This window comes from Fusarium poae, chromosome 3 (genome assembly GCF_019609905.1).
Source record: "Fusarium poae strain DAOMC 252244 chromosome 3, whole genome shotgun sequence".
Lineage (NCBI taxonomy): Eukaryota > Fungi > Ascomycota > Sordariomycetes > Hypocreales > Nectriaceae > Fusarium > Fusarium poae.
Window position 1 is genome coordinate 4,761,602 of NC_058401.1, and position 23,580 is coordinate 4,785,181.

The 23,580-nt window shown below is 49.8% G+C and overlaps 8 protein-coding genes and 2 non-coding genes across 10 annotated transcripts; 9 read left to right on the plus strand and 1 right to left on the minus strand.

The window, feature by feature from the left end:
• Positions 1-296: 296 nt before the first annotated feature.
• On the plus strand, positions 297-4,113 carry FPOAC1_009008 (uncharacterized protein; the record flags this gene model as incomplete). Its single annotated transcript, XM_044853441.1, has 6 exons — positions 297-578; positions 632-945; positions 1,002-1,007; positions 1,058-1,985; positions 2,040-2,270; positions 2,326-4,113. 6 exons carry the CDS (start codon positions 297-299, stop codon positions 4,111-4,113), a joined length of 3,549 nt encoding a protein of 1,182 aa, XP_044706111.1.
• Positions 4,114-4,601: 488 nt separating this feature from the next.
• Positions 4,602-5,217, plus strand: FPOAC1_009009 (uncharacterized protein; the record flags this gene model as incomplete). Its single annotated transcript, XM_044853442.1, has 2 exons — positions 4,602-4,898; positions 4,957-5,217. 2 exons carry the CDS (start codon positions 4,602-4,604, stop codon positions 5,215-5,217), a joined length of 558 nt encoding a protein of 185 aa, XP_044706112.1.
• Positions 5,218-5,384: 167 nt separating this feature from the next.
• On the minus strand, positions 5,385-6,303 carry FPOAC1_009010 (uncharacterized protein; the record flags this gene model as incomplete). Its single annotated transcript, XM_044853443.1, has 3 exons — positions 5,385-5,430; positions 5,480-5,897; positions 6,003-6,303. 3 exons carry the CDS (start codon positions 6,301-6,303, stop codon positions 5,385-5,387), a joined length of 765 nt encoding a protein of 254 aa, XP_044706113.1.
• Positions 6,304-7,337: 1,034 nt separating this feature from the next.
• On the plus strand, positions 7,338-9,479 carry FPOAC1_009011 (uncharacterized protein; the record flags this gene model as incomplete). The annotated part of the gene is made up of 2 exons (XM_044853444.1): positions 7,338-9,173; positions 9,225-9,479. The coding sequence occupies 2 exons, from the start codon at positions 7,338-7,340 to the stop codon at positions 9,477-9,479; spliced, it is 2,091 nt and encodes a 696-aa protein (XP_044706114.1).
• A 1,017-nt stretch (positions 9,480-10,496) lies between these two features.
• Positions 10,497-12,358, plus strand: FPOAC1_009012 (uncharacterized protein; the record flags this gene model as incomplete). Its single annotated transcript, XM_044853445.1, has 3 exons — positions 10,497-10,764; positions 10,831-12,155; positions 12,215-12,358. 3 exons carry the CDS (start codon positions 10,497-10,499, stop codon positions 12,356-12,358), a joined length of 1,737 nt encoding a protein of 578 aa, XP_044706115.1.
• Positions 12,359-12,934: 576 nt separating this feature from the next.
• Positions 12,935-13,039, plus strand: FPOAC1_009013. The gene has a single exon. It is a non-coding gene; the product is annotated as a tRNA-Trp (tRNA).
• A 163-nt stretch (positions 13,040-13,202) lies between these two features.
• FPOAC1_009014 lies at positions 13,203-13,302 on the plus strand. The gene has a single exon. It is a non-coding gene; the product is annotated as a tRNA-Trp (tRNA).
• Positions 13,303-14,281: 979 nt separating this feature from the next.
• Positions 14,282-18,997, plus strand: FPOAC1_009015 (uncharacterized protein; the record flags this gene model as incomplete). Its single annotated transcript, XM_044853446.1, has 4 exons — positions 14,282-16,346; positions 17,011-17,844; positions 17,965-18,137; positions 18,191-18,997. The coding sequence occupies 4 exons, from the start codon at positions 14,282-14,284 to the stop codon at positions 18,995-18,997; spliced, it is 3,879 nt and encodes a 1,292-aa protein (XP_044706116.1).
• A 2,772-nt stretch (positions 18,998-21,769) lies between these two features.
• FPOAC1_009016 (uncharacterized protein) lies at positions 21,770-21,997 on the plus strand (the record flags this gene model as incomplete). Its single annotated transcript, XM_044853447.1, has 1 exon — positions 21,770-21,997. One exon carries the CDS (start codon positions 21,770-21,772, stop codon positions 21,995-21,997), a length of 228 nt encoding a protein of 75 aa, XP_044706117.1.
• A 21-nt stretch (positions 21,998-22,018) lies between these two features.
• On the plus strand, positions 22,019-22,388 carry FPOAC1_009017 (uncharacterized protein; the record flags this gene model as incomplete). Its single annotated transcript, XM_044853448.1, has 2 exons — positions 22,019-22,321; positions 22,383-22,388. 2 exons carry the CDS (start codon positions 22,019-22,021, stop codon positions 22,386-22,388), a joined length of 309 nt encoding a protein of 102 aa, XP_044706118.1.
• Between the last annotated feature and the right edge of the window lie 1,192 nt (positions 22,389-23,580).

Consider the following 23,580-nt stretch of genomic DNA (forward strand, 5'->3'; position numbering starts at 1 on the left):
GGCTCTCTAACTTTTCCAATGGAGACCTAGGTCTACATCACTGGGGAAAAGCAAAAGCCCTCCACTGCTAAAAGTGTTGATCCCCGCTGGGCCGATCTCGCAAAGTCTTGGAACTGACGTGAGTCAATTGGACGCCGCCTCTCACCAAAAAGTTTCTTGAACTTGCATGTAGGGCAGTGAACAACTTATTCACCTTGAAAAAAAAAAACCACCAAATTGCCTCCGAATACCCTCCTTTTGTTCAGCCTGACTCTATAACCCTCGCATACAGCCATTGCTTCAGGCAGCTCTTCACGATGGCCAACATTCCCGATCCCACTGCTGATTTGGACTGGACCTACGATGGCAGTATCATTGAACACTTTGCCCGAAATGCGGAAGCACACCCTGAAAGGACTTGTGTAGTAGAAACCAAGACCTCAGACGCTCCAGAGAGGCGGTTCACATACAAGCAGATCTATGAAGCTTCTAATATCTTGGCCCATCATTTGACCGAGGCCGGAGTTACCAATGGTGATGTCGTCATGATCTGGGCTCATCGCTCTGTCGATTTGGTTGTGGCTATCATGGGCACTCTTGTGAGTCCATACCTCGACGGCATAGTTGAAGCAATAACTAACCCCAAAAAAAGTCCTCCGGTGCTACATTCTCAGTTCTTGACCCTCTTTACCCTCCTAGCAGACAACAGATCTATCTTGAAGTTGCTCAACCTTGTGCTTTAGTCAACATCGCAAAGGCTTCCGATGAAGCTGGACCACTTGCTCCTCTCGTGAGGAGATATATCGACGAGGAGCTAAACCTCAAGACCGAAGTTCCCTCACTAAGAATCGGAGATGATGGTATCTTGGCAGGAGGTGAGATCAACGGGGCCGATCTTTTTGCTCAAGTCCGACCCAAGGCTGCATCTCGCCCCGATGTTACTGTTGGCCCTGACAGCAACCCCACGTAAGTTTGATCAGCTTTCTACTCAACTATCTTCCTTACTAACAATCCATTCACAGTCTCAGGTTTGTTTCTCTTATTTGAATTCGTAGATGTATAATTAACCCCATGACAGTTTCACTAGTGGCTCAGAAGGCAAGCCCAAGGGTGTCTTGGGACGCCATTACAGTCTCTGCAGATACTTCCCCTGGATGTCAGAGAGGTTCAACTTGACGTCCGAAAGCAAGTTCACGCTTCTTTCTGGAATCGCCCACGACCCTGTTCAGCGAGACATCTTCACACCTCTCTTCCTTGGCGCTCAACTCTTGGTGCCCTCCAAGGAGGACATCCAACATGAAAAGCTTGCCGAATGGATGCGTGAGCACAAGCCTACCGTCACCCACCTGACACCAGCCATGGGTCAAATTCTAGTAGGAGGCGCAACAGCTGAGTTCCCATCGCTCGACAGAGCATTCTTTGTTGGTGATGTTCTCACCACCAGAGACTGTCGACAGCTTCGAAAGCTCGCTGAAAACGCCAACATTGTTAACATGTACGGAACGACCGAGACACAAAGAGCTGTCAGCTACTTTGAGATTCCCAGCCGCTCCAAGGACCCCAACGCTCTAGACGCTCTTGGAAACACCGTACCCGCCGGCAAGGGAATGCAGAATGTACAGCTTCTTGTCATCGACCGCCAGGACCGCAACAAGATTTGCGGAGTTGGCGAGGTTGGGGAGATTTACGTGCGTGCCGCTGGTCTTGCCGAGGGATACAGAGACAACGCAGCACTGAACGCGGAAAAGTTCATCACTTCTTGGTTTGTTGAACCGAACAAGTGGGTTGAGGCCTATGCGAACTTGAACAAGGACGACCCTCGACTCAAGGGTTATGTTCCCCGTGATCGTCTTTACCGCACTGGCGATCTGGGACGTTACCTCGAGTCTGGAGATGTTGAGGCTACCGGTCGAGCTGATGATCAGGTCAAGATTCGTGGCTTCAGAATCGAGCTCAACGAAATCGACAGCAACCTCAGCCAGAACCCGTTGATCCGAGACTGCAAGGTACGTCCACATCAATACGCATCCACTAACAGGGCAATTTCTCATTCTCAATAGACACTTGTGCGAAGAGACAAGAACGAGGAGCCAACTCTTGTCAGCTACATCGTTCCTGAGTTGAATGAGTGGCCAAAGTTCCTCAAGACCCAGGGGCTCGAAGACGTCGAGGACGAGGGAACCGATATCGGACCTACCAAGGTTTACTTCAAGCGTTTCCGACGTATGCAAACAGAGGTTCGCGACCACTTGAAGGGCCGATTGCCTGCCTATGCGGTCCCTACTACTTATGTAAGTCCCAGGCACAGTCTAATTCAGTCCAGTCCAGTCATTAACACGCCACCAGATCACGTTGGAGAAGCTTCCTTTGAACCCTAACGGAAAGGTCGACAAGCCTAACCTTCCCTTCCCTGATATTGCAGAGCAAACCGAGGATGCCACTGAGGAGGATCTGAAACGTTGGGAGAGCCTTTCCCCCACAGAGCAAATAATTGCCACAAACTGGTCTGAACTCATTCCTGGTCTCAATGCAAAGACCATCGCTCCCCAAAATGACTTCTTCGATCTCGGTGGTCACAGTTTGCTTGCTCAGCAAATGCTTCTGAGTGTGCGAAAGACAATTGGCGCAAATGTCTCTATCAACACCCTTTACGAGCACCCTAGCCTCTCTGGCTTCAGTGCTCAGATTGACAGACAGCTCAAGGGCGGTGCTGCTGGTAAGTCTGAGGAGGACAAGAACCCCGAGTACGCTCGGTCTCTCGACGAACTACTCAAGGGGCTTCCTTCCAAGTACCAGTCAGCCGACCCATCTACTATCCGTGCCAGGGCCAAGCCCGTTGTGTTCCTCACTGGTGCTACTGGCTTCTTGGGTGCCTATCTGATCAAGGATATCCTCTCGCGCACCAGTCGTCAAATTCAACTAATTGCCCACGTCCGAAGTGTCAAGGATCCCAAGGGTGCCTTCTCTCGTCTTCGCCGCTCCCTTGAGGGCTATGGCATGTGGCGAGATGAGTGGGAGTCCCGCCTGAGCTGCGTTGTTGGCGACCTTGGTCAACCAAACCTTGGAATCGAGCCATCTGTGTGGAGCAACCTGGCTCAGACTGTTGATGTCGTGATTCACAATGGTGCTGCCGTCCACTGGGTTAAGCGATATGCCGATATGAAGACCGCCAACGTCAACTCTACTATCGATGCTATGAAGCTCTGTAACGAAGGAAGGCCCAAGACCTTCACCTTTGTGAGTTCGACCAGTGTGCTTGACACTGATCACTATGTCAACCTCTCGGACAAGCAGATCAGCACCGGTCAGGGCTCTATCCTTGAGGAGGACGATATGATGGGCAGCCGCACTGGTCTTGGAACGGGTTATGGCCAGACCAAGTGGGTTTCGGAGCAGCTTGTTCGTGAAGCCGGAAGAAGGGGTCTCCGTGGTACTGTTGCACGACCAGGATATATTCTGGGTGATATTGAGACTGGTGTCTGCAATACTGACGATTTCTTGGTCCGAATGCTCAAGGGGTGTATTCAGCTTGGCGTCCGACCTCATATCGTCAACACAGTCAACGCTGTACCAGTGAACCACGTCGCCAATGTCGTCGTGGCTTGTGCGCTTAACCCTCTACCCAACGGTGTTCATGTTGCTCATATCACTGGTCACCCTCGTCTAAGAATGAACGAGTACTTGTCCAGCCTTGAGTACTACGGTTACAAGGCTCCCGAGGTTGATTACACTCAGTGGAAGGATGAGCTGGAGAACTACGTCACAGCTGGTGGACAAGCAAAGGATCAGGAGCAGCATGCTCTGATGCCTCTGTACCACTTCTGTGTCAACGATCTCCCTGCCAACACCAGAGCCCCTGAGCTTGACGACTCGAACACTGTCAAGATTCTCAAGGAAGACGCTGAGCACTGGACTGGCATCGACGAGAGTTCAGGATACGGTATTTCGCGAACAGATATTGGACGATTCCTCAACTTCTTGGCCGAGACTCAGTTTGTCTCCTGGCCTACAGGAAGAGGAAGGCCACTTCCCGAGGTCAACCTGACGACAGCTCAGCTCGAGGCTGTTGGTGCTGTTGGTGGCCGCGGTGGTAGTGGCGCTCCTGCTGCTACAGCTGCCGTTCCCAAGGTCTAAGTTAATTCTCAGGAAACTAAAAGTTATTTGATTAAGCGGCTAGTTTGTTTTTAGAGTCGGTTGGAAATCGTCAGAATTGTATATGTAGAGATAAACACAATATACCGACTTATAACATTGAAGTATGATAATACTTTCTTTCATGTGAAGTTATAAAAATTGGCATACCTTATTCGAACAATGTCAGTTCGATGCTGTCCTTCAGTAAACTGCATGTAGATTAGTCCTGTCACTTCGCCGGTTGGTACTACCTAAGTACCTAGGTAGCTACTCTAGTAGGTACACAGCCATTGCAGCCAGAAGAAGCACCCAAGAGGGGCCTCAAGAAGTTGCAGTCGGGTGGTGGGGCACTTAACACGCTTCGCTTTCCCATCGCGTCGTGATTATATCCTACTCAGTATCGTTACGCAGCATCAATCATCAATCTAGCAACAGCAAAATATTCTTGACTCGGTAACTTTTACCACACTGGTTTCTCATACGTCAAAATGGCACCTACAGAGGCTGAGCTCCTAGCCAATTATCTTATTCAACCTTCGACTCTGACCGCCATCACAACCCTCGACCAATTCAAGGCTCTCTTCCCTCGTCCGCTGCAATCATCACCACAAGTCCGATCCTTGTTTCGAGACCTACAAGCGCAGCGTGCAGATGTGCTGGACCAAGTTGCTGAAAATATCGCCGATGAAGCAAAACGAAGTCTCTCAATGCGGCGGGAAGTCCTGCGAGCCAAGCGTGAGGCAGAACGGGAGGATATAGATGCCGAAATTGAAATGGAGCGTGCAGTAGGTTCCTCTACTATATACGATTTAATCAGGATACTGACCGTGACTTCTTTGACAGCTTTTTGGCGATGCATCAGGAGCAGCAAGTGCCAAGCACACCCTTAATTCTGTTATTCCCGAGCTGGTAGGAGCAGCAAGTACCCTGGAAGCTGAAATTGAGAAGTTACAGGAGGAAGAGGCAGCCCTGCTCGAGTCTGTGCAACAAACTGTAGGGGCGCTAAGCGATCTACGATATGGCAAATTCTCCAATGGGCAGATAAGCGACGAAGTCATCGACGGCCTGAAGAACGTCGAAGCAGCTTGCAAGAACAAATCATAAATCACTGGTCATTTCACTGACGATACGATGGGTTTGCGCAAGAGTCATGATCATTCTGATAAAACTTGACATTATTATGCAACAACTCAATACTTTTTGCAGGCATATACATGCTCGCTTGATACGATTCAATCATTGAAGCCAATCAAGCAGTTGCTAGCAACAATTTATCGGGCGGGCTGAGCACCGTTCGCGCCTTGCATGCGACGGGACCTGTCCGATGTCAATTTTCATGATTCACCAGTGAAAGGGGGGTACTCACATCATTGCGCGGCTGCCAAAGGACACAACAAGCATGAAAAGCCAGTTGGGGACGAGGTTCATGGCCCACATCAAGTAACCGAAGGGAATGGCCAGGCCATGCTCGGCCAGCTTGCCGTTCACGGGGTGGAACCAGGCGCTGGTATGACGGTGGAACTCGTCCTTGCTACCAGAGGCCTGGAGGGCGACCAGGGTGTCGGAGGTGGTGGTGGTCAGGTTGAGTCTCTTGCTGTAGACCTCGACAGCTGCAGGCTCAGGAAGCATCTCGAAAACGTAGAGGCTGGGAGGGCCAGCGGACCAGGAGTTGCAGAGAATAGGCTGGTTGTCGCAGTTCAAGTAAGCCATATGAGGGGTGTTGTCGAGAAGCGCAAACTTGGCAGCGGTCTCGTTGAAGGCCTGCTCAACAGCTCCGCATCGACCTTTTGTTATACGTTAGCTTGGGGTCAATTTGGGAGATATGGGGACGAGTGCAAATCGCATAGCACGCAAAGTGTCGCGATTATGTCGCAGGTCATCAAACATACCATAGCAGGTCTTGTTTCCACCAGAGACGAGCAACCACCACTCCTCGGGAGTGGTGGCGTCAGCGGAAACAGGCTCGTAGAGGGTCTCCTTCCAGTTGTCCAGAGTCAAGACGTTGAGTCTCATGGCACCAGCCTTGGCCTCGGCGGCAGCAACAGGATCATGGTGGGCTGGGTTAGGAATGTAAGAAGCGAACTGGCCGATGACATTCTGGAATTGGGCCTTGTACTGGTCAATGGGAGAGTCCTGCGCGGCAGCGAGGGCGGGCAGAGCCGCGAGAACAGTAGACGATGAGAAGCGCATTGTGGCGGATGATAAGAATTAATGGCGCAAACTAACTAATCGAATTCGGTCGGTTTTGAGAAAGATGGACGGGCTGGAGAGGAACAAAGAGAAGAAGACAACACAACCAAGAAGAAGGATGGATGGATGGATGGATGGACGGGATCCGGTGGAGAGGAAATGGATAAAGTAAAGACCCTGGCGGAAAAGCTGGACCCTTGTATCGTTGGGGATATCGGGGCTTTTCTTACCTACCTCCTTGTCTCCTCGCCAGAGCTTACAGAAACTACCTACCTAGAATAGGTGTTCATTTGCTGTGCCTTACTTGGCTAAAGCCCTGAAGAGTAAAGTGAGCTTACAGTAGCAATAGCTAATAAATGTTAGCCTGTTGATAGATAAACTCTAGAATATACTTGAGCTCCAGCTTGGAGAGTATCACAAGGTGCTTTCTACATACCAAGGTATGTGTAGAATTGAACTGGACACAAAGTGTGTATTAGGATTCCAGGTAGTTGTCAACTCTCCGCAGGAGCCTGAAGCGAGCCATACCTACATACGGATACTGCAGCTTAGTTAACTTGAGATCCGCAATACCAATGATAACAGATGACAACAAGCAACAGAAGTACATATTGATAGCTCCAGACTTTCATAACAAGTGCTTGTAAACTAACCCGGATCGTACTAGACGATTTCCAATTAATCTGACCCCACACGGAAAGTAAGCAGTGTTTCCCAACAAAGAGAAGCCAGTTGCAAAGTCATCGCATACAGTTAAACCGACATTTTGCCGTGTCCTGGTACTGGCTGGACTGACTTCATTAACGCGTCTCTCCTTGTGGAGTTCGTCATTCACGAACCGCGGCCAGAGCTTAACTACACTCAGGCTGTCTGTTGTCTTAATTCTCAACTACTAACCTACCTAGAACATAGACACACAACTTCACGTTTTGTATACCTTGTCCAAATTGTGTTGTCATTTTATCCATATCGCCTTGGTCTGCTCTACTTTGCCTATTTTATCCGATTCGATCACGAACTTGACCCTATCCATCATGAATCCGCAAATGGGCCAGCAAGGCCAAGGTCAAGGCCAGCAAGCCGCTGCAGGACAGCCTCAACAGCGTCCCCCGCCTATGTATCAACCGGGACAGATTCGAGCGTTGCCTACATTGAGCGAGGAGGAGAAGTCCAAGTATGAAGCCGGGTTGCAGGGACTCTGGAATAAGGCGAACGGTTCACCTCAGAACAGCCAGGAACATATTGCAGCGCGACAGAAAATTATAGAATTTTCCAAAATGCTCATCACCAAGATCCAGTCAAGGCGTACTCAGATGGCAAGCCAGAATGCGCAGAATCAACAGGCTCGCCCTCAGCAGATGCAACAAAACGCCGCCGGGCAGGCGACACCTCAAGCACAGCCCCAGCAACAAGCAGCTGGCGCCACAGCTGGTAATCAGGCAACTGGAGCAGCCGCTCAACAGACCCGAATTCCCGAGCACATCCTCCAACATATTGCAAAGATAAATTTCCGTGCGCCCGCCCAGGTAGCAGAGAAATCAGGCGCCGACGCAAATAAATGGGTAGAGGAGATAAAGCAACGCTATACCCGGGCACTCATGACCATGGATAACAGCAAGCAAAAGGTTGCGCAGATTGACAAGCTCATTAATGAAAGAGCTGCTGCTGGAACGCCGTTCAAGGAGGATGAGTTGAGGCAGCTTCAAATTAGGAAGGACCAGCAACTCAAAGCGCATTCTGATGCGCACAAGTGGGTTGACAGTGTTCGCAAGCAACAAGGTAACCTGCAAGGCACTGGCCAGGCACAGGCGCAGGCACAGGCGCAGGCACAAGCGGCACAAAACGCGGCGAGAGCTTCTCAACAACCTGCTACAGGTCAACAGCCTGCTGCAACCCAACAACAATCACAGTCTCAACCACAGCAGCAGCAGCAGCAATCTCAACAGCAACAACAGCAAAGTCAGTCGCAGCAGTCGCAAACTCAAACACAGGCTCCACAAAACCAACCTCAGGCAACTCAAGTCCAAAACAACCAGAATAACGCTCCTCCAGTGAATGCTGCTGTCGAGGTTGCCAAACAACAGTTAGCCGCCGTGAGTCGAGCCTCCTCTGCCAACGGAAATCCAGGACCGGTACCAGCACAAGTGCGCCCGGCGCAAGGAACTCCTCAGCCCGGACAGCAACAACAATTACCACAAGCACCAGTTCAGGTCAAACAGGAACCTGGCACTGCTCCCGCCAACCCTGCTGTAGTTCAAGCAGCTGCGCACAACCAAGCCGGAACACCTACTCAGCAGAGCGCCCCGCGCATCCCTACACCACAGCAAGCCGCCGCCGCAGCTCCAACAACAGTGCCAGGTCCTCAGCGAGCTCTCAGCCACTCTGCTGCTATAGAAATGGCAAACAAGACCATTAACACTCCTGGGAGTGCGCAGCTACCTGGCCGCCCTGCCGCAGCCGGAACACCAACACCAGGCAGCGCAGTGAATCAAGGCGTGATGGGGCCAAATGTTCCCCAGCAGCCGACTCCACAGGGTCATCCTCATGCACATCCACCACAACCTCAACAAACACCAATGCAATCCAAGATGCCCATCCCCAAAGTGCTTCCTGACAAGGCCACTGCCGTGCCTCAGGGTGTTTCGGTCGGAGGCGGAGTGAATGCAGGTCGCCCAACGATGACTCAAGGAAGCGGAACGCTGGGTGGTGTCATGAATCAGCCTGCGATGGCCCGGATTCCAGCCTACAACCACGAAGCCGAAGGGGATCACGTTTTGAGCAAGAAGAAATTGGACGAGCTGGTCCGACAAGTGTGCGGTGGGCCAGCTGAGGGGCAAGATGGAAACCTACTCACCCCTGAAGTGGAAGAGGTAAGCGCATTCGCTTTTTGAGACTCGGGTGAGATGGCTAACTTGATTTAGAATGTTTTGAATATGGCAGACTCGTTTGTTGACAGTGTTCTACATGCAGCCTGTCGAAACTCAAAGGAGCGCGGGTCTAAGGTGCTCGAGATCCGTGACATTCAACTTGTGCTAGAACGAACTTACAACATTCGTGTCCCTGGCTACTCTTCTGACGAGCTCCGTACAGTCCGAAAGATTCAACCATCTACTGGATGGATTGCAAAGATGAGTGCAGTCCAGGCTGCCAAGGTCATGCCAGGCAAGGGTGAATGAACCACGGAAGAGATGAGGAATGGGAGATGCTCAGGCGAACCAAAAAGCAACAAGATGTATTTTACATTTCCAAAGACAGGCGTTGGGTGTATACCCGGAACAAACTGGCGCAATAGGGGTGGGTTTCCCGTCAGGTACGAAGGCCGATTTTCTCATTAGAGGGTAAACCAGAATGCATCCGAGATTATTTGGCATCCGAGAGAAACACTCTCTTGATTAGGAATATCGATAATGGAAGGTCGTTAGTTTTGCAAGTTTTCTAATTGCGTCTATTGACATCGCGACATGAATCATTTCACAGTGTAAAACTCCAGTGAGATTCGGCTTCATAACCCTCTTGGCAAAGTTTTTTACTTCACTCGGGTGACAATTTTGTGGTAATATTGCATTGTATATGGCATGAATGAAATATGTAACTACTTCCTTCAGGTTGGTCTTGTTAGTATTACCGATAGGTTAGCATATCTCGTATAAAATGCATAACTCTCCCTGTGTGATTTATGCAAAGCGCCAACTGCAGGCAACATCGAGACGTCACTGTTCAAGCCCCACAAAGCTGCCGGCTTATTAAGGTAACGCTCTACTTTGGAAGTACTTGCTTATGTAGCGGAATCACAGTCTGAAGCAAGTATCTTTCACCCCAGTTCAGTCTCTTTCCGTTGTCGCCTCAGTTGCCCACTGGCCAGTCACCAAGCCCCGGTCCCCATTTGGTGAGCTAGCACCAGCAACGAGCGGCAGCATCACCTTGAACCTCTCCCAATCTCATTACAAACTCACCACGACGATTACTGTCTTGACCTTGCCGACGATCATCCCCCCTCGACAACCATCTCGTGCCTGAACTCTCGGTATACCGTTTACCGTCCTCGCCAACTCCTTTTAAACCCAATTACGCAGACGCTGCGACAAGTCGAGGCGCGCGCACGACGAGCTCGATCTTCTGCCACTATCGTCATCCACAGCTCTTACTCCGATAGTTTCAGCCTCATTACTTCGCATCACACTTAGAAACTCATCATGCCGCCCAGCAAGGCACCAAACAACAACGGCAAGAAGCCCGCCAGCAACAACGTTCAGAAAAACAAGGACGTTGAGATGACGGACAGCACAAAGCCCAAGGGCAAGAAGCCTGTCAAGGACGGTGACGAGGAGATGACAGTTGTTGTTCCTCCTTCCAAGTCGAAAAAGTCTGACAAGGCAACGACCGATGCTGAAGGTGACGTGTCAATGGGCGAGGAGGAGGAGGAGGAGATCAAGGTCGACCCTGTTGTGCAGACTATCGCAGGTGAGTAGAGCTTGTAAGAGCTCAACAAGGTCGGTTAGAGCAAATGCTGACATTGCATTTCGACAGATATCAAGAGCAACTTTGCTTTGATAGACCGTGCCGTGGCCCACTTCGACGCTAGATTCTCCCTCCGCGCCCTGAGATCTATCTCTATTATTCGCAAGCGTTTGACCCCCGATATCATTGCCCAGGTCATCTCCGAGGCTTTCCCTGCTACCGCCAACTCCAGTACTATTGTTAAGCCACTGCTAGCTGCCATTGAGCGCGAGGATGTTACCCTTGGCCGACAGAGTGGTTCAGAAATGGAAATCGACGATGCCAAGACATCTGGAAAGAACGGTTCCAAGAAGGAGGCCAAGGACCTCATCCCTGAGGTCGATATCTTCCTCGGCATCCTCGTCCAGGTCTACCTGTTCGACTCAAAGCAGTTCCAGCGTGGAGCTGACTTCTCCAAGTACCTTTCGGACAGAGTGCAGTCTCTCAACCGCCGCACACTGGACTCTTTGTCTGCCAAGGTCTACTTCTACTACTCCATCTTCTGCGAGCAGATCGCCCCTCTTCCTCCGTCTCCCCAATCTCCCGTAGTCGCCATTCGACCGACTCTCCTCGCCGCTCTTCGAACCGCCGTGCTACGCAAGGATGTCGATACACAAGCCTCAGTCATTGTTCTTTTGCTGCGAAACTATCTCTCGACTTCGCACATTAACCAAGCTGATCTCCTGGTCTCCCACACCCAGTTTCCTGAGAATGCTGTCAACAACCAGGTAGCACGATTCCTTTACTACCTTGGTCGTATCCGCGCTATCCAGCTGCGATATACTGAGGCCCATGAGCATCTCACTGCTGCCACTCGAAAGGCTCCATCTAGTAGCTGCGCCCTCGGCTTCGCCCAGACTGCAACCAAACTCCTTTACGTTGTGGAGCTGTTGATGGGTGACATTCCTGACCGAGCCATGTTCCGTCAGCCAACGATGGAGGCTGCTCTCCAACCTTACTTCTTGTTGGTCAAGTCAGTCCGAGTTGGCAACCTCGAGGACTTTGAGACAGCGATTGCTGATCATGCCGATACCTTCAGACGGGACGGCACATACAGCCTTATTCTGCGTCTACGACAAAATGTTATCAAGACAGGTATCCGCATGATGTCTTTGTCTTACTCTCGTATCTCTCTTCGGGATATCTGCATTCGTCTCCAGCTCGGTAGCGAGGAGTCAGCGGAGTACATTGTTGCCAAGGCTATTCGCGACGGCGTGATTGAGGCTACCCTTGACCGTGAAAGGGGTTTCATGAAGAGCAAAGAGGTTGGTGATGTGTATGCCACCCGTGAACCTGGTGAGGCTTTCCACGATCGAATTCGAGCTTGTCTAGCTCTCCACGACGAGAGTGTCAAGGTATGTACATCCATGTTCACATAGAAAGCAGCAGGCTAATTCATCCATCTCCCATTTAGGCCATGCGATTCCCCATGAACCAACATCGCCTCGAGCTCAAGAATGCTCAGGAGGCTCGAGAGCGTGAGCGTGAGATGGCTAAGGAAATACAGGAGGGCGACTTGGACGAGGATGACCTCGGTGGAGAATTTGATGGCATCTAAGTTGGTGACGTCTGTATATCGTCTATTCTTGATAACGCATAGAGGTTCTCTTTGCCGACAGCATCAGCCTGCCTTACTTGGCTGTAATTTCTACTTATGACCCGTTTGGCGCTTAGAGTGGTTGTGTGCTGGAACTCGTTGATAGAAGGGGGGGAGGTTTTGGGAGATCTAGAGATCAATCATGACCCCCCCCCCCCCATGTATGTATTAAATGCTTAGTACAGAGAAATTGAATTTGGAAGCATAAGTTCAATTTCTCCATGTTTGCTCCAGGATATTTGATGGTTTACCTGTGCCCAAGTATGTGTGCTCATAACAGTTACCTGCTGTATTTTGATATGCCAAGGTTGAGGATACTGTTGTTGTGACCAGGTATAGCGCCGATAATAGTGCAGTACCATCCATATCAAGACGCAGTCCTTGTAGTATCCTTATTACTGGCTCCTGTACAGGGTTTCGTGTTCTCTCTCTGCGTGTTGGTCCTTTGTTTGGTTAGTATGCTGTCTGTTGGACGCAGCGTCTTTGTGGGACTCAGTCAGTATATGGGCCGGCTTAATTGACCTCTTAATAACAAGTGGGGAGCTGGCGCAACGGTAGCGCGTCAGATTCCAGTGCTCTGCTCACTCAGCAGTTGTCCTCGGGGATTCCTGAAGGTTATCGGTTCAAATCCGGTGTTCCTCACATATCATCATATTCACATCTTAACAGGTGTTGCATCTTTCTTTTTCCACTCCCACCTTCTTCCTCTTTCTCTCTTCTTTTTTTTTTAAAAAAAAAAAACAAGGATCCTCTTGCATCGTGTCCACTTGAGGCCAGTTTTCAATTGCTTCACATATTAAAACTTGGGGAGCTGGCGCAACGGTAGCGCGTCAGATTCCAGTGAGCTGCCCAACAGCTTCTTTGGGGATTCCTGAAGGTTATCGGTTCAAATCCGGTGTTCCTCATGTTGTTTCTTTTTGTCTGATGTTCTGTTGAAATTGCAATGCATGTGTTGATTATTTTTCTTGGCCATCATATTTGCAGTCTTCCTTGGGGGAAATATATATCGTGCACGGTGATTGATTTATGTGTTGTGTGTTTTAAAGACTATAAATGAAGGGTTTGATAATATAGGTACATGAGATAAGAGAAGAGACGCTGCGAAATACACTTACCCTAAAGCTTTATTGGAGATCTGAAATTCGAACTAAATAACGATATCAACAGCTCTGTCACTTTATGTCAACTTTATATTCTATGGTCGATATACAAGTATTTGCGTCTTTCAATCCAGTAGTTACTGCTGCTGGTGTGATTGTGTGGTTGTAGGTTCAAGAATATTTCAGTACAAGGTGAGGACAACAGCCTTCAATACCTACCATGATTGAAGCGTCAAGGACATCACAGGGCAAAGTGTATTGTTGTTAGGCGCATTCGGATATACACTATCACTTTATTACTGCGAGTTGACAATCTTGCGCCCTTGTATCTACAAGTGTGGGTCGTCCATGTGGTTGCCTACAGTAAGATATTGCTGAGCCACGATCTTCATACCAGGTCACCACTTGAATCTCACCGATATTAAGAGCGACTCGGTTTATACATCCACAGTTTCGATCGAATGAAAGCACTGTATCTACTATGAGAGGCTAGTTTGTTTCCATGCAATAGTACATGCCGGGTTGAACAGAAGCCGATCGAACCTTAAAGCAGCCTGATCAAAGCTCGAGGTTGACTCACGAAGTGGAAACACAATTTGGCATCAATGTCTATTTACGCCCTGCACTTGACATATCTTCAAGGACTCTTACTCAAAGATATCAGTACCCACATCCAAGGCTGAATGGAACCAGCCTTCACTATGCAAATCTGCAGTTGATAAGCCGCTATATAATGACTGTCATTGCCGTAGTATAAGCCCAACCCACAAAGACACCAGACTGAATGAAGCTTGACATACAAGAGTCCAAACTCGCAAAACCCGATATGTCTACTGCTACCGAGCTGCGGCCTACTGAGCCGCTCTCGTTCTCCATCTCATCCAAACATGCAAATGTATTACCTCCATTGAGCAAACACAACGACACGGTCAATATGGAAGAAGCAATCCACCTTGCTTACCTCTGCCGCAAGAGCCTCATCGACCTCGACCAGCACTTACCCGACTTCAATCCTTCTCATCCCTTCACTGCAGATGAGATAATTGCCCTGCCACTGAACAAGCATCGTATCGACGATGCTCTCCATGACCTTCCTCGTCGCAAATCTGCTCGCCATAACTTGGCCGTAGCTGTTGCCCCGATGCTTTATCCTGTGCACCAAGGTTCGCTGACGGCCATTATCCGCTTTGATGCGGACCGTGTACGCCTCCGTGCCTGGGCCGCCCTGCAGCGACGATATGACATGTTGATGGCCACTATTCGGAACGGCCACACTACCAAAGGCCTGTCTAGCGGTGCTGCCCCTGGTGTGCAAGCACCTGTCTGGGCTTCCCGTATCCTGTCTCAGGGTATCTGGCACCCTGAAAAGCACCCAATTTCTCTCGACGGTGTGCCAGCTATTCCCATGCCAGTCGCGATCGCCCACGAGGCTGATCTTGCACCGTTCTTGAGCCATCTAGAGAGCGGCGGCACGCATGAGCTGGATGGCCACAAGAGGGGCTTTGAACTCGACGGTGGACGAGGTGAGCCGTACTATGGTGTCAAAGGCGCCGAGTTCCGCAAAGGTGTCGTCTACGAAGATGGCCGTATGGACCTTTGTAAGATGGTTGTTGGCCCCGACCACATTGGCAAGCTGATGGACTCACTTCGACCAAACAAGTTTGTCCGGCATTTCCTTCTGGGCAATAACATCATTGGTCCCGTCGGAGCTTATGAAATTGCCAACTTTATTATCGACCTCCCTGACCGAATGGACACTTGGTATCTTGCTGGTAATTGCATTGATGGACCGAGCTTCAAGATTCTTGTTAATGCCATGGTAAAATCCGAGGCTATCACTAACATTTGGTTAAAACGCAACCCACTTGGCCCAGACGCCTCTGAGGATGTGTATCGCCTCATTACTGGCGTTAAGAATTTGCGAACACTCGATCTTGACCAGACTCAACTCGGCGATCGAGGAGTCGCACATCTTTTCAGCCGCTTAGCTGGCCATAAGATGACCGAGGGTGCCAAGCTTTCCCTTAAGCACATCTATCTCAACGGTAACGGAATCTCGGCCGAAGGCGCCAAGGCCATTGGCAAGTTCCTTTTGTCACCGCACTGCGGCTTGACCTCCGTTTACATGTCATCAAATCCATTGGGCGACGATGGCGTAGATGCCCTGGCCCAAGCACTGCCAAAGGCGCCGTATCTGACTCGATTGCTCTTACAGTCGATTGGGGTCAGCACCAAAGGTGCCATAGGGCTGTGCAAGGCTGCTACCGGGCATCCTGCACTCGAGGTGTTTGACCTTGGCCAGGCATACGCTACCCAGGATCTCGGACAAGCCTACAACTACATCGAGGATGGAGCTGTACCTGTAATTCAGAGCTTGGTGCAGACCAGGAGCCACCTGGCTTACATCAACTTTGGACACATGCCCATGACACCTCCGGCGGTCATGGCCATATCTGAAGCAGTTCGTAAGAGCCCAACCCTCGTCTGCTTCTCGGCCTATTCAGTTCTGCCAGACCCAAGCCTCAAACCGGCAACATTCAAGCCCACAGTCGACACTCGTTTTGCCAACCCCTCTGAGCAGACCAGGCCACAGATCGAATTGACCAAGGCTGTGCAGGATCATCTTGCTGCCAATGTAAAGGACAGATATGGTGAGGATACATCGTACAACCAGTTCATGGAGGAGGAGCGACGATGGCTCGTCAGCGACAAGACTGATGTGCGCAAGATTGACAGCGTGTATCGTAACCGTGATGCTGGACTTGCTCGTCGTCGACTCTTGACCTTGATCAAGAACTGGGAGGAGGGTGATGAGACTCTGGAACGAGTTATGGGTGCTCATATGCCAAGTTGCTCCTTGCGCCGACACTGATTTGAGCAGTGCAAAGCATATCAGAGCGAGTGTTTGCTCAAGCTCAAGCTGTTTCGATTGAACCGGTCAGATTTTAGATAGTAGTCAGTCCTTACCGTTGATGTAATTCGTATTATCTTGTTAGTGTTAGTGGTAGCAACTCAAATTGAGAATGAAACCCAAAACAAGATTGTCATGAACTTTATCGTGTTAGTTCCGAGTTTCTTAGTGATTGACTACTAATTTGGGATCGTATAGTAGGCTGGGATAGAGGCTACTTCACAGGAAGTAGAAACAACGTACAGAATAGACTTGCACGTGATGGCGTCTTTATTCAATGCACCCGCCACATACCTACCTACCGTCGTGCTTATGCCCGCAGCTCGTATATAATATAATACTCTAAACCTTGATAATTATCTAGTCTACCTAGTATATATACCATACTTTAGATGTAGTTGAGTGCCTTTGTTTCTTCTTTGACGATTCATATAACAAAATTCACGCTACATCATTCAAGCCCACCCCATCGCAAATCAATCTTCCATTCATATCTCCAGCGTACGATCTAAACTAAAACTGCGTCCTAATACGTCCTGTCGCATCAAGAGAACTTGATTTCTTCCCATTTGACCCCTACTCGACCACATTCTTGAGTCAAGAGGGTCGCACAGCGATGCCTCAAAAGCGCAAGCGAGCAGAACAAGACCCCGCTGATTGCGATTCTCAGCAATCCGCTGCTATTTCTGCCTCTCCTAAACCCACCGTCGCGCGTCGAGCGACGCGTCAAACCCCGGCTCCGCCACCAGCATCGTCACAACCTCAACCACGCACTGAAACAGCTGTTCCGCCGCCTTCAATTCCGACCTTATTATCTAGTTCTCCGAGGACGACTTCTCCAACACAGAATCGTAAGCGTACGCCGATAACCCGATCTCAGCCGCCCAAGGCGCAATCCAATACTACTATCGCCCCAGACCAGGTGCAATCGCAATCGCAATCACAATCACAATCGCAAACATCACCTCCTGTACTGCGATGGGCTCCGCTTGAACAACCAGGTCCAGAAACAAGGCCTCCTCCAGCAACGATGACGGCCGTTCCACCTCCACGACCTACTGCTGCTGGTGGTCGTCCGCTTTCAGATTTGGTAGCGCCTGAAATTACTTATCACGTCCCTCATTCGCATACGAACTCATTACAGCGACCTTCAGCTCTTGTTAGACCCCATGGCCCTACAGCGCAACCACCGCGTATGCTCGAAAGACCGCCGCCTCCTACAGTCACACCAGTCCACCCTCCGAAGCCACCTCCAGCCCCATCCGTACGCCCGCCTCTACGAACCGACCGCAACATCGACAAAGTCGTTCTAGGTAATATGTGTTTTAGCACGTGGTATCCCAGCTGTTATGGAAAGGAAGTGCTCGGTGAGTCATCAGGGCATCCGGCCAAGACAGGCAGCAAAGAGGCAGGCGCCAAAGGCCAGGCCATTAGAGGTACATCGCCACCCGCAGTTGATCGTCTTTATGTCTGCCCTAGCTGCTTTAAATACTCCAAGGAATTAGTCGCATGGTGCCATCACGTTCATGTATGTGAGCGGAAAGCTCAAATACCAGGACGCAAGGTCTACATTCACCCTCAGGGGCGCAGAAAGATCCTCGTGCCGTATGATAACAAAGCTTCTGGACCCAAGCGGCGGAAGGGAGAAGGAAACATTCGATATGTAGAAGAATTGGTACAGGACGAGGGAGAATGGAGTATTTGGGAGGTGGATGGTGAGAAGGACGGGGTAAGTTCACATGCTGCGATTCATCAAGCCACAATACTAACATAGTCTCTCAGCTCTTTTGTCAAAACCTGTCGCTCTTTGCGAAGCTATTTCTCGACAACAAGTCTGTATTCTTTGATGTTACAGGCTTCAACTACTTCTTGCTCGTCTATACACCCCCGGCCCGGCCCTCTATCATATCGATAGAACCTGAACTTCCACTTCCTCGCATCATTGGGTTCTTCTCTAAAGAGAAAATGTCATGGGATAGCAACAACCTCGCCTGCATCCTCATCTTCCCACCATGGCAGCGCAAAGGTCTCGGGGCCCTGCTAATGGGAGCTTCCTACGAGATCTCAAGAAGAGAAGGGATTCTGGGTGGACCTGAAAAGCCTATTTCCGATCTTGGCAGAAAGGGCTATAAGCGTTACTGGGCTGGTGAAATCGCAAGGTGGCTACTAAATATCGAGTTAGACACCAGGAGCCCCGAGAATGAAGTCCTTGTAGACCTCAATGACTGCAGCAAAGCGACATGGATTCTGCCCGAAGATTGTCTGCCAGTGCTGCGAGATATGGGCGTTGTTGAAGAGGCAGGCATGGGTCCTGGTAAGCCCGAGGAGAAGCTTGTCAATGATGCTGAAGCAGAGGAAGGCAAACACGAGGGGGCGAGGACTTCGCCTGCTGGTGATGTAGCTGATAAAGGTGTGGTCACAGTGGTCAAGACAGTGCCGCGAGTGCGGATAGACAAGCAGGCAGTTCGCCGATATGTGGCAGAGAACCGGATCAGCCTGGAGCGCGTGTGTGATGCTGCCGGGTTTGAGGAGGGCTACGCGATCAAGGTGCCCGCGGTAGTGGAAGAGGAAGAGGAAGAGGAAGAGTAACGGCGATGTCAGGAGTGGTGATATATGGTATAAACATAGACAGTTTAGACGCTTCGGCGATAGTGATACCCCCTTGTTCAAGTAAAACAACCTTTTCCCCCGGAATTATGATGTTTTAACGCTCTGATGTGATACCCTTGTACGAATTAATTATCATGCAATTGAGTCTCGGCATGCCTGTCCTAGAGTTAATGTCATGATGGGTTCTGGGTGGTGGCATGTCTATTTCTCGCCCATGTCAAACCGAGATTCGTTAGTTCCTTGAAGTCAGCATCAAGACTAGACATGTCAAGAGCGTGCGTATTTGTGCATGTTTGTAGCATTTGTAAGAACCAATGGCTCTATAATGTACACCAACTTGACGTGGCTCTTCTCATCAATTCTCATGATACATCTTTCAGTCGCTGCTGTACGGTATATCCATGCGCTTTCCAAAAGAGGCAAAGAGCTTGGACTGACATGCCAACATTTGCACAGGGTCGAGCCCAACCCGATTTTGCCCTTGTGCGAAGATATTGACTCTGGCACGCCCCCCTTGGACCGAAAATTTTTCGCCGATTTCACTCTGTCCTACTATGACAGTTACAGACAAGCTGGCGACTATGTAGGCCCTGGTCGCCCCAGACTACGCCATGGTTACTAAACCGTTGTTCTATAGTCTTGCCTTGCAGGTATGGAGATTCAAGATGAGATTCGAAATATGGGGAGGGCTCCTCTGAATCTGGTTTCAAGATTATATGTTTTGGACCGGCTGATGAGATGTACTGTCTTGCACTGTTCCGCACCTCTCCCTGAGGCAAGGCTGTGAGTCTGCCATAAGGCTGTGTACAGTGCCATGCCATTCCATGCTCTCGCAACTAGTATGCTTTTGGTGAGCGTTGAAGGGTTTCAATCGCTCGTCTGTTGCGGCTTTCTTGCAATAAAGAAGGCTGACAATCAATACTAATCTAAAGTACAATACTCCGTACCGTCAGATCGATCTAACACTGACGTTCCTACGAAGTTAATGAAAACAGGGTAAAAACAGCACAAAGTTTGGAATGATCTTCCAGGGTGTCAATTGGCATGACTACATCACATAGACTTTATCATGACCATCCGTCTTAGCTCAAGCCGTCCACGCACTGTCTTACAATCAGTGGTTAAACCCAAACTTATAGTGAGACTTTCATGCCAATTGCTGCTCAATTGAGCTGAGTAGGAAAATTTTTCCAGTTCCCAAAGGATACATAGAAAGGTACCACCGGACCCACTATCAGTCGCCAGCTTTTAACATTGAATCTCCATCTTGTCGTCCATTGATTGATATGAAAAATGCCGACATCTTGAGTCGAGTCAAGTTTAAGATAATGCATGGATCGATGCTAGAATCGCGTCAAAAAAACTGTAATTTGCAGAGTCCACTCACCATGGATACCAACCATTTTGAAGTTCAACAAAATCTGACGTCGTGGTACTGACAGCGTTTCACGCACTGTATTATGAAGTATTCGTCGGATCTCATCCATGATGGGCCGTGTCATTTCATCTTGATATTCCACGTGGGTGGATTTTGAGAGGTGATCAGAAGAACTGATCAAACGAAATCAAGATCCCCAGCACTCGACGAGGGATATCTCTCGACTGATTTGGTCAAGGTATTTTGTAAAGGCACTGGATTCTTGACTTGGTACCATGTTGCATACACACTGTACATATTCCAACATAGAGGGGTGTGTTCTTGACCCAAAATTGTTAGAACTGCCACTCTGTTCATCCTCATCAGCCAATCATAAAACCGATTTCGGCAACCTTCTGTTCCAGGTACCAGCCGGACAACCCGCCATGGTACCTATGTATCGATTCTTTCGAGGTTGTCACTTAGCCTTGGTTAGACAGGTGTAGTACCTTCATTCAACAATGATTGAAAATATTTCCCCAAATACATAGTAAGTCCTACTATTGATCCCCTCTTCAATTCGTTCGTGAAGATGGTGATAAACCATCAAGCTGTTGTTTTACTGTCTCGGAATTCCGCTAGGACCGTTCGTTGTCCGCTGCCCGTAAAACACTCACTGAGCCTTGATCGCTTTAGTCCAAATTGGTGAGGGTCTTGGTTGTTCCGGCTTTGTCCCTCCTTGGTACCGAAACTTCCAAGTGCGTGTTCCATCGTCGGCCCAACCCCCCAGCTGGCGTTCGTAGTTGTGCTTCGCCCATGATTCATGGTCCACCGCCAAGCGTGTCCCTCAGACTGTAAAAGCCTCAGGCCTGAAAGTCTTCTCAGGTTTTGTAGAGCAATCACAGTGCAGAATTGTTGTAGTTCACTCCACCCGATTTCCCCCGAAGGCTAGACAGCCCGTGTAGAGTTTGAATCTTTGGACTGATTCACACCCGTGATATCATGTCCATTCCCATCATTTTTCAGCGCTCTTGAGCTGTTCAACAACCCTATTTTTTGTCTCATCTGGATGGGATTCCACCCCGATCTACTTGTTGATTGAGTCGCCATCCTCGCCCGGTTTCCTCGTAACAATATATCGTCCGGATTGTTCGTTGTTGCTCTTTTTCTCAAGCGTTGCCCCGGCTGACATCCTCACACCCCCTGGTAATATCCACCCGTGTGGGCCCACCTATCCTCACTTTCTTCCCGGCTCCAGACGCTTTCTCTCTTCCCTTTTCCTTTTCCCACTACCGCCCTGTCTCGTGCTGAGCTCCGTATCTCTTTTCTTTAAACCTCCCATCAGCCTCTCCCTCTTTCAACCATCAACCATCTCCCCTCACAAATCAATCACAATGGCCTCTTCTCGTGTCATCGCCTCTCGCCTGGCCTCCCAGATGGCCATCAAGGCCGCTCGCCCTGCTGTCCGCGCCCCCGTCGCTGCTGCCAGCAAGCGAACCATCTCTGGTAAGTTTTTGATGCGGCAAAATTTTTCTTCGAGCTCAATTGAGCTCGGTGCCGAACCCGACTCGATCGAACTTCGCCCATCACGATCAATGAACAATTCGCTCACAATCGATTAAGGCGCCAGCCCCCTCCAGGCCATGAAGCGCCAGACTCTTCTCCAGGCCACCACCCGCAACGCCTTCCAGGTCCAGCGCCGTGCCTACTCCTCCGAGATCGCCCAGGCCATGGTTGAGGTCTCCAAGAACTTGGGTATGGGTGCCGCCGCCATCGGTCTTACCGGTGCTGGTATCGGTATCGGTCTTGTCTTCGCCGCTCTCCTCAACGGTGTTGCCCGCAACCCTGCCCTCCGTGGTCAGCTCTTCTCCTACGCCATTCTGGGTTTCGCTTTCGTCGAGGCCATCGGTCTTTTCGACCTGATGGTTGCCCTCATGGCCAAGTTCGTAAGTCAAACTTCTCAACCGGTCCGTGCACCAACGAATATTTACTGACATCTGTATGCAGACTTAAGCTATTACCCAACCCAATGGGTAGACTCGTGCCGAATGATCGAGTCAACGACACGGAGGAGGCTGCTGAGCGTTGTGCATTATACCATGTTTTGAAAAATTCGACATGGGTGCACTTGATGCCGGCTTGCACGATAGAGGGGAGGTTGTCTTGTAATAGACGGGATAGAGAACTGGGATGGACATTGATCATAGACACTTGCTATGATTAGAGTTGGGGAAATTCTGCGTAATTCCTCCCAGGGATCGACTTGTAAAATAAAAAGCCTCATTCATCCCGCTTCTTCCAATGCATTAGGATATTTCCTTTTTTCATCACTCAATGAATTGCCTCTTGAAAAGAAAGATCTTATGTCGAAAAAGTCCAAATTGAAGTCTCAATTGACTTTTAGGCGATGACATCGTTCCGAGTAGCTCCTGCTATGCATGAGAGCATATATTGACATGAGGCATTTGCTATGCCTGAGCTCCCGTGGGCCGGTGCCGGGGTTTATCGACATGCTAACCGGTCAGGCTGGCAGACACTCGTCTTGCCAGCTTAGCCGAATTGACCCGGACTTGATCCAGAATGGTTGCACATGGCTGTCTCCCCCTCGACAGTCGGAGGGATGCCTTGAAACACAGGCATGATGTTGAAGTGTCTTGTGCGATGTGAAAAGTCTCCACACGGTGCAAAACTTGCGCTGTTAGCGTAAGTCGCTAACTGTAGCGCGCTAGCATAAACCAATCGTGAGTCGTTGGCAAGTCGTTCAAGTGGATTGAAGGAAGACTCAAAGACCCAGGTGAATTGATAGTGGACCTGTCGTGAGGGTATGTAAAGAAACGCAAACCCACCTGATAATATTGTTTCGAGTTGGTCTGAGCAGTTGCAGTTGAGTATGTGCCAAATTTCAAATCGAAATGCAACAGCCTCGGATCGGCGCCAGTCCGAATAATTCATCTGTGTCGATACCGAAGCCAGCGGCTTTTAATGACTATCCAGCACAGTACGACTTATCAACTTTTCGATATGTTGTGTACCTCGTGCACAGCGTAACGGCCATGCGAACGAAACGAACGAACATATGAATGGCGGAGCACTGTGAAGGTTGCATCGACCGGTAGCGAGTTGTCCTGATAGTGAACACTGGAAGGCCCCTGATGAAGCATGCCGTATTTTCATGTGAGCATCAATTGAGTTTGGTATGAACTGT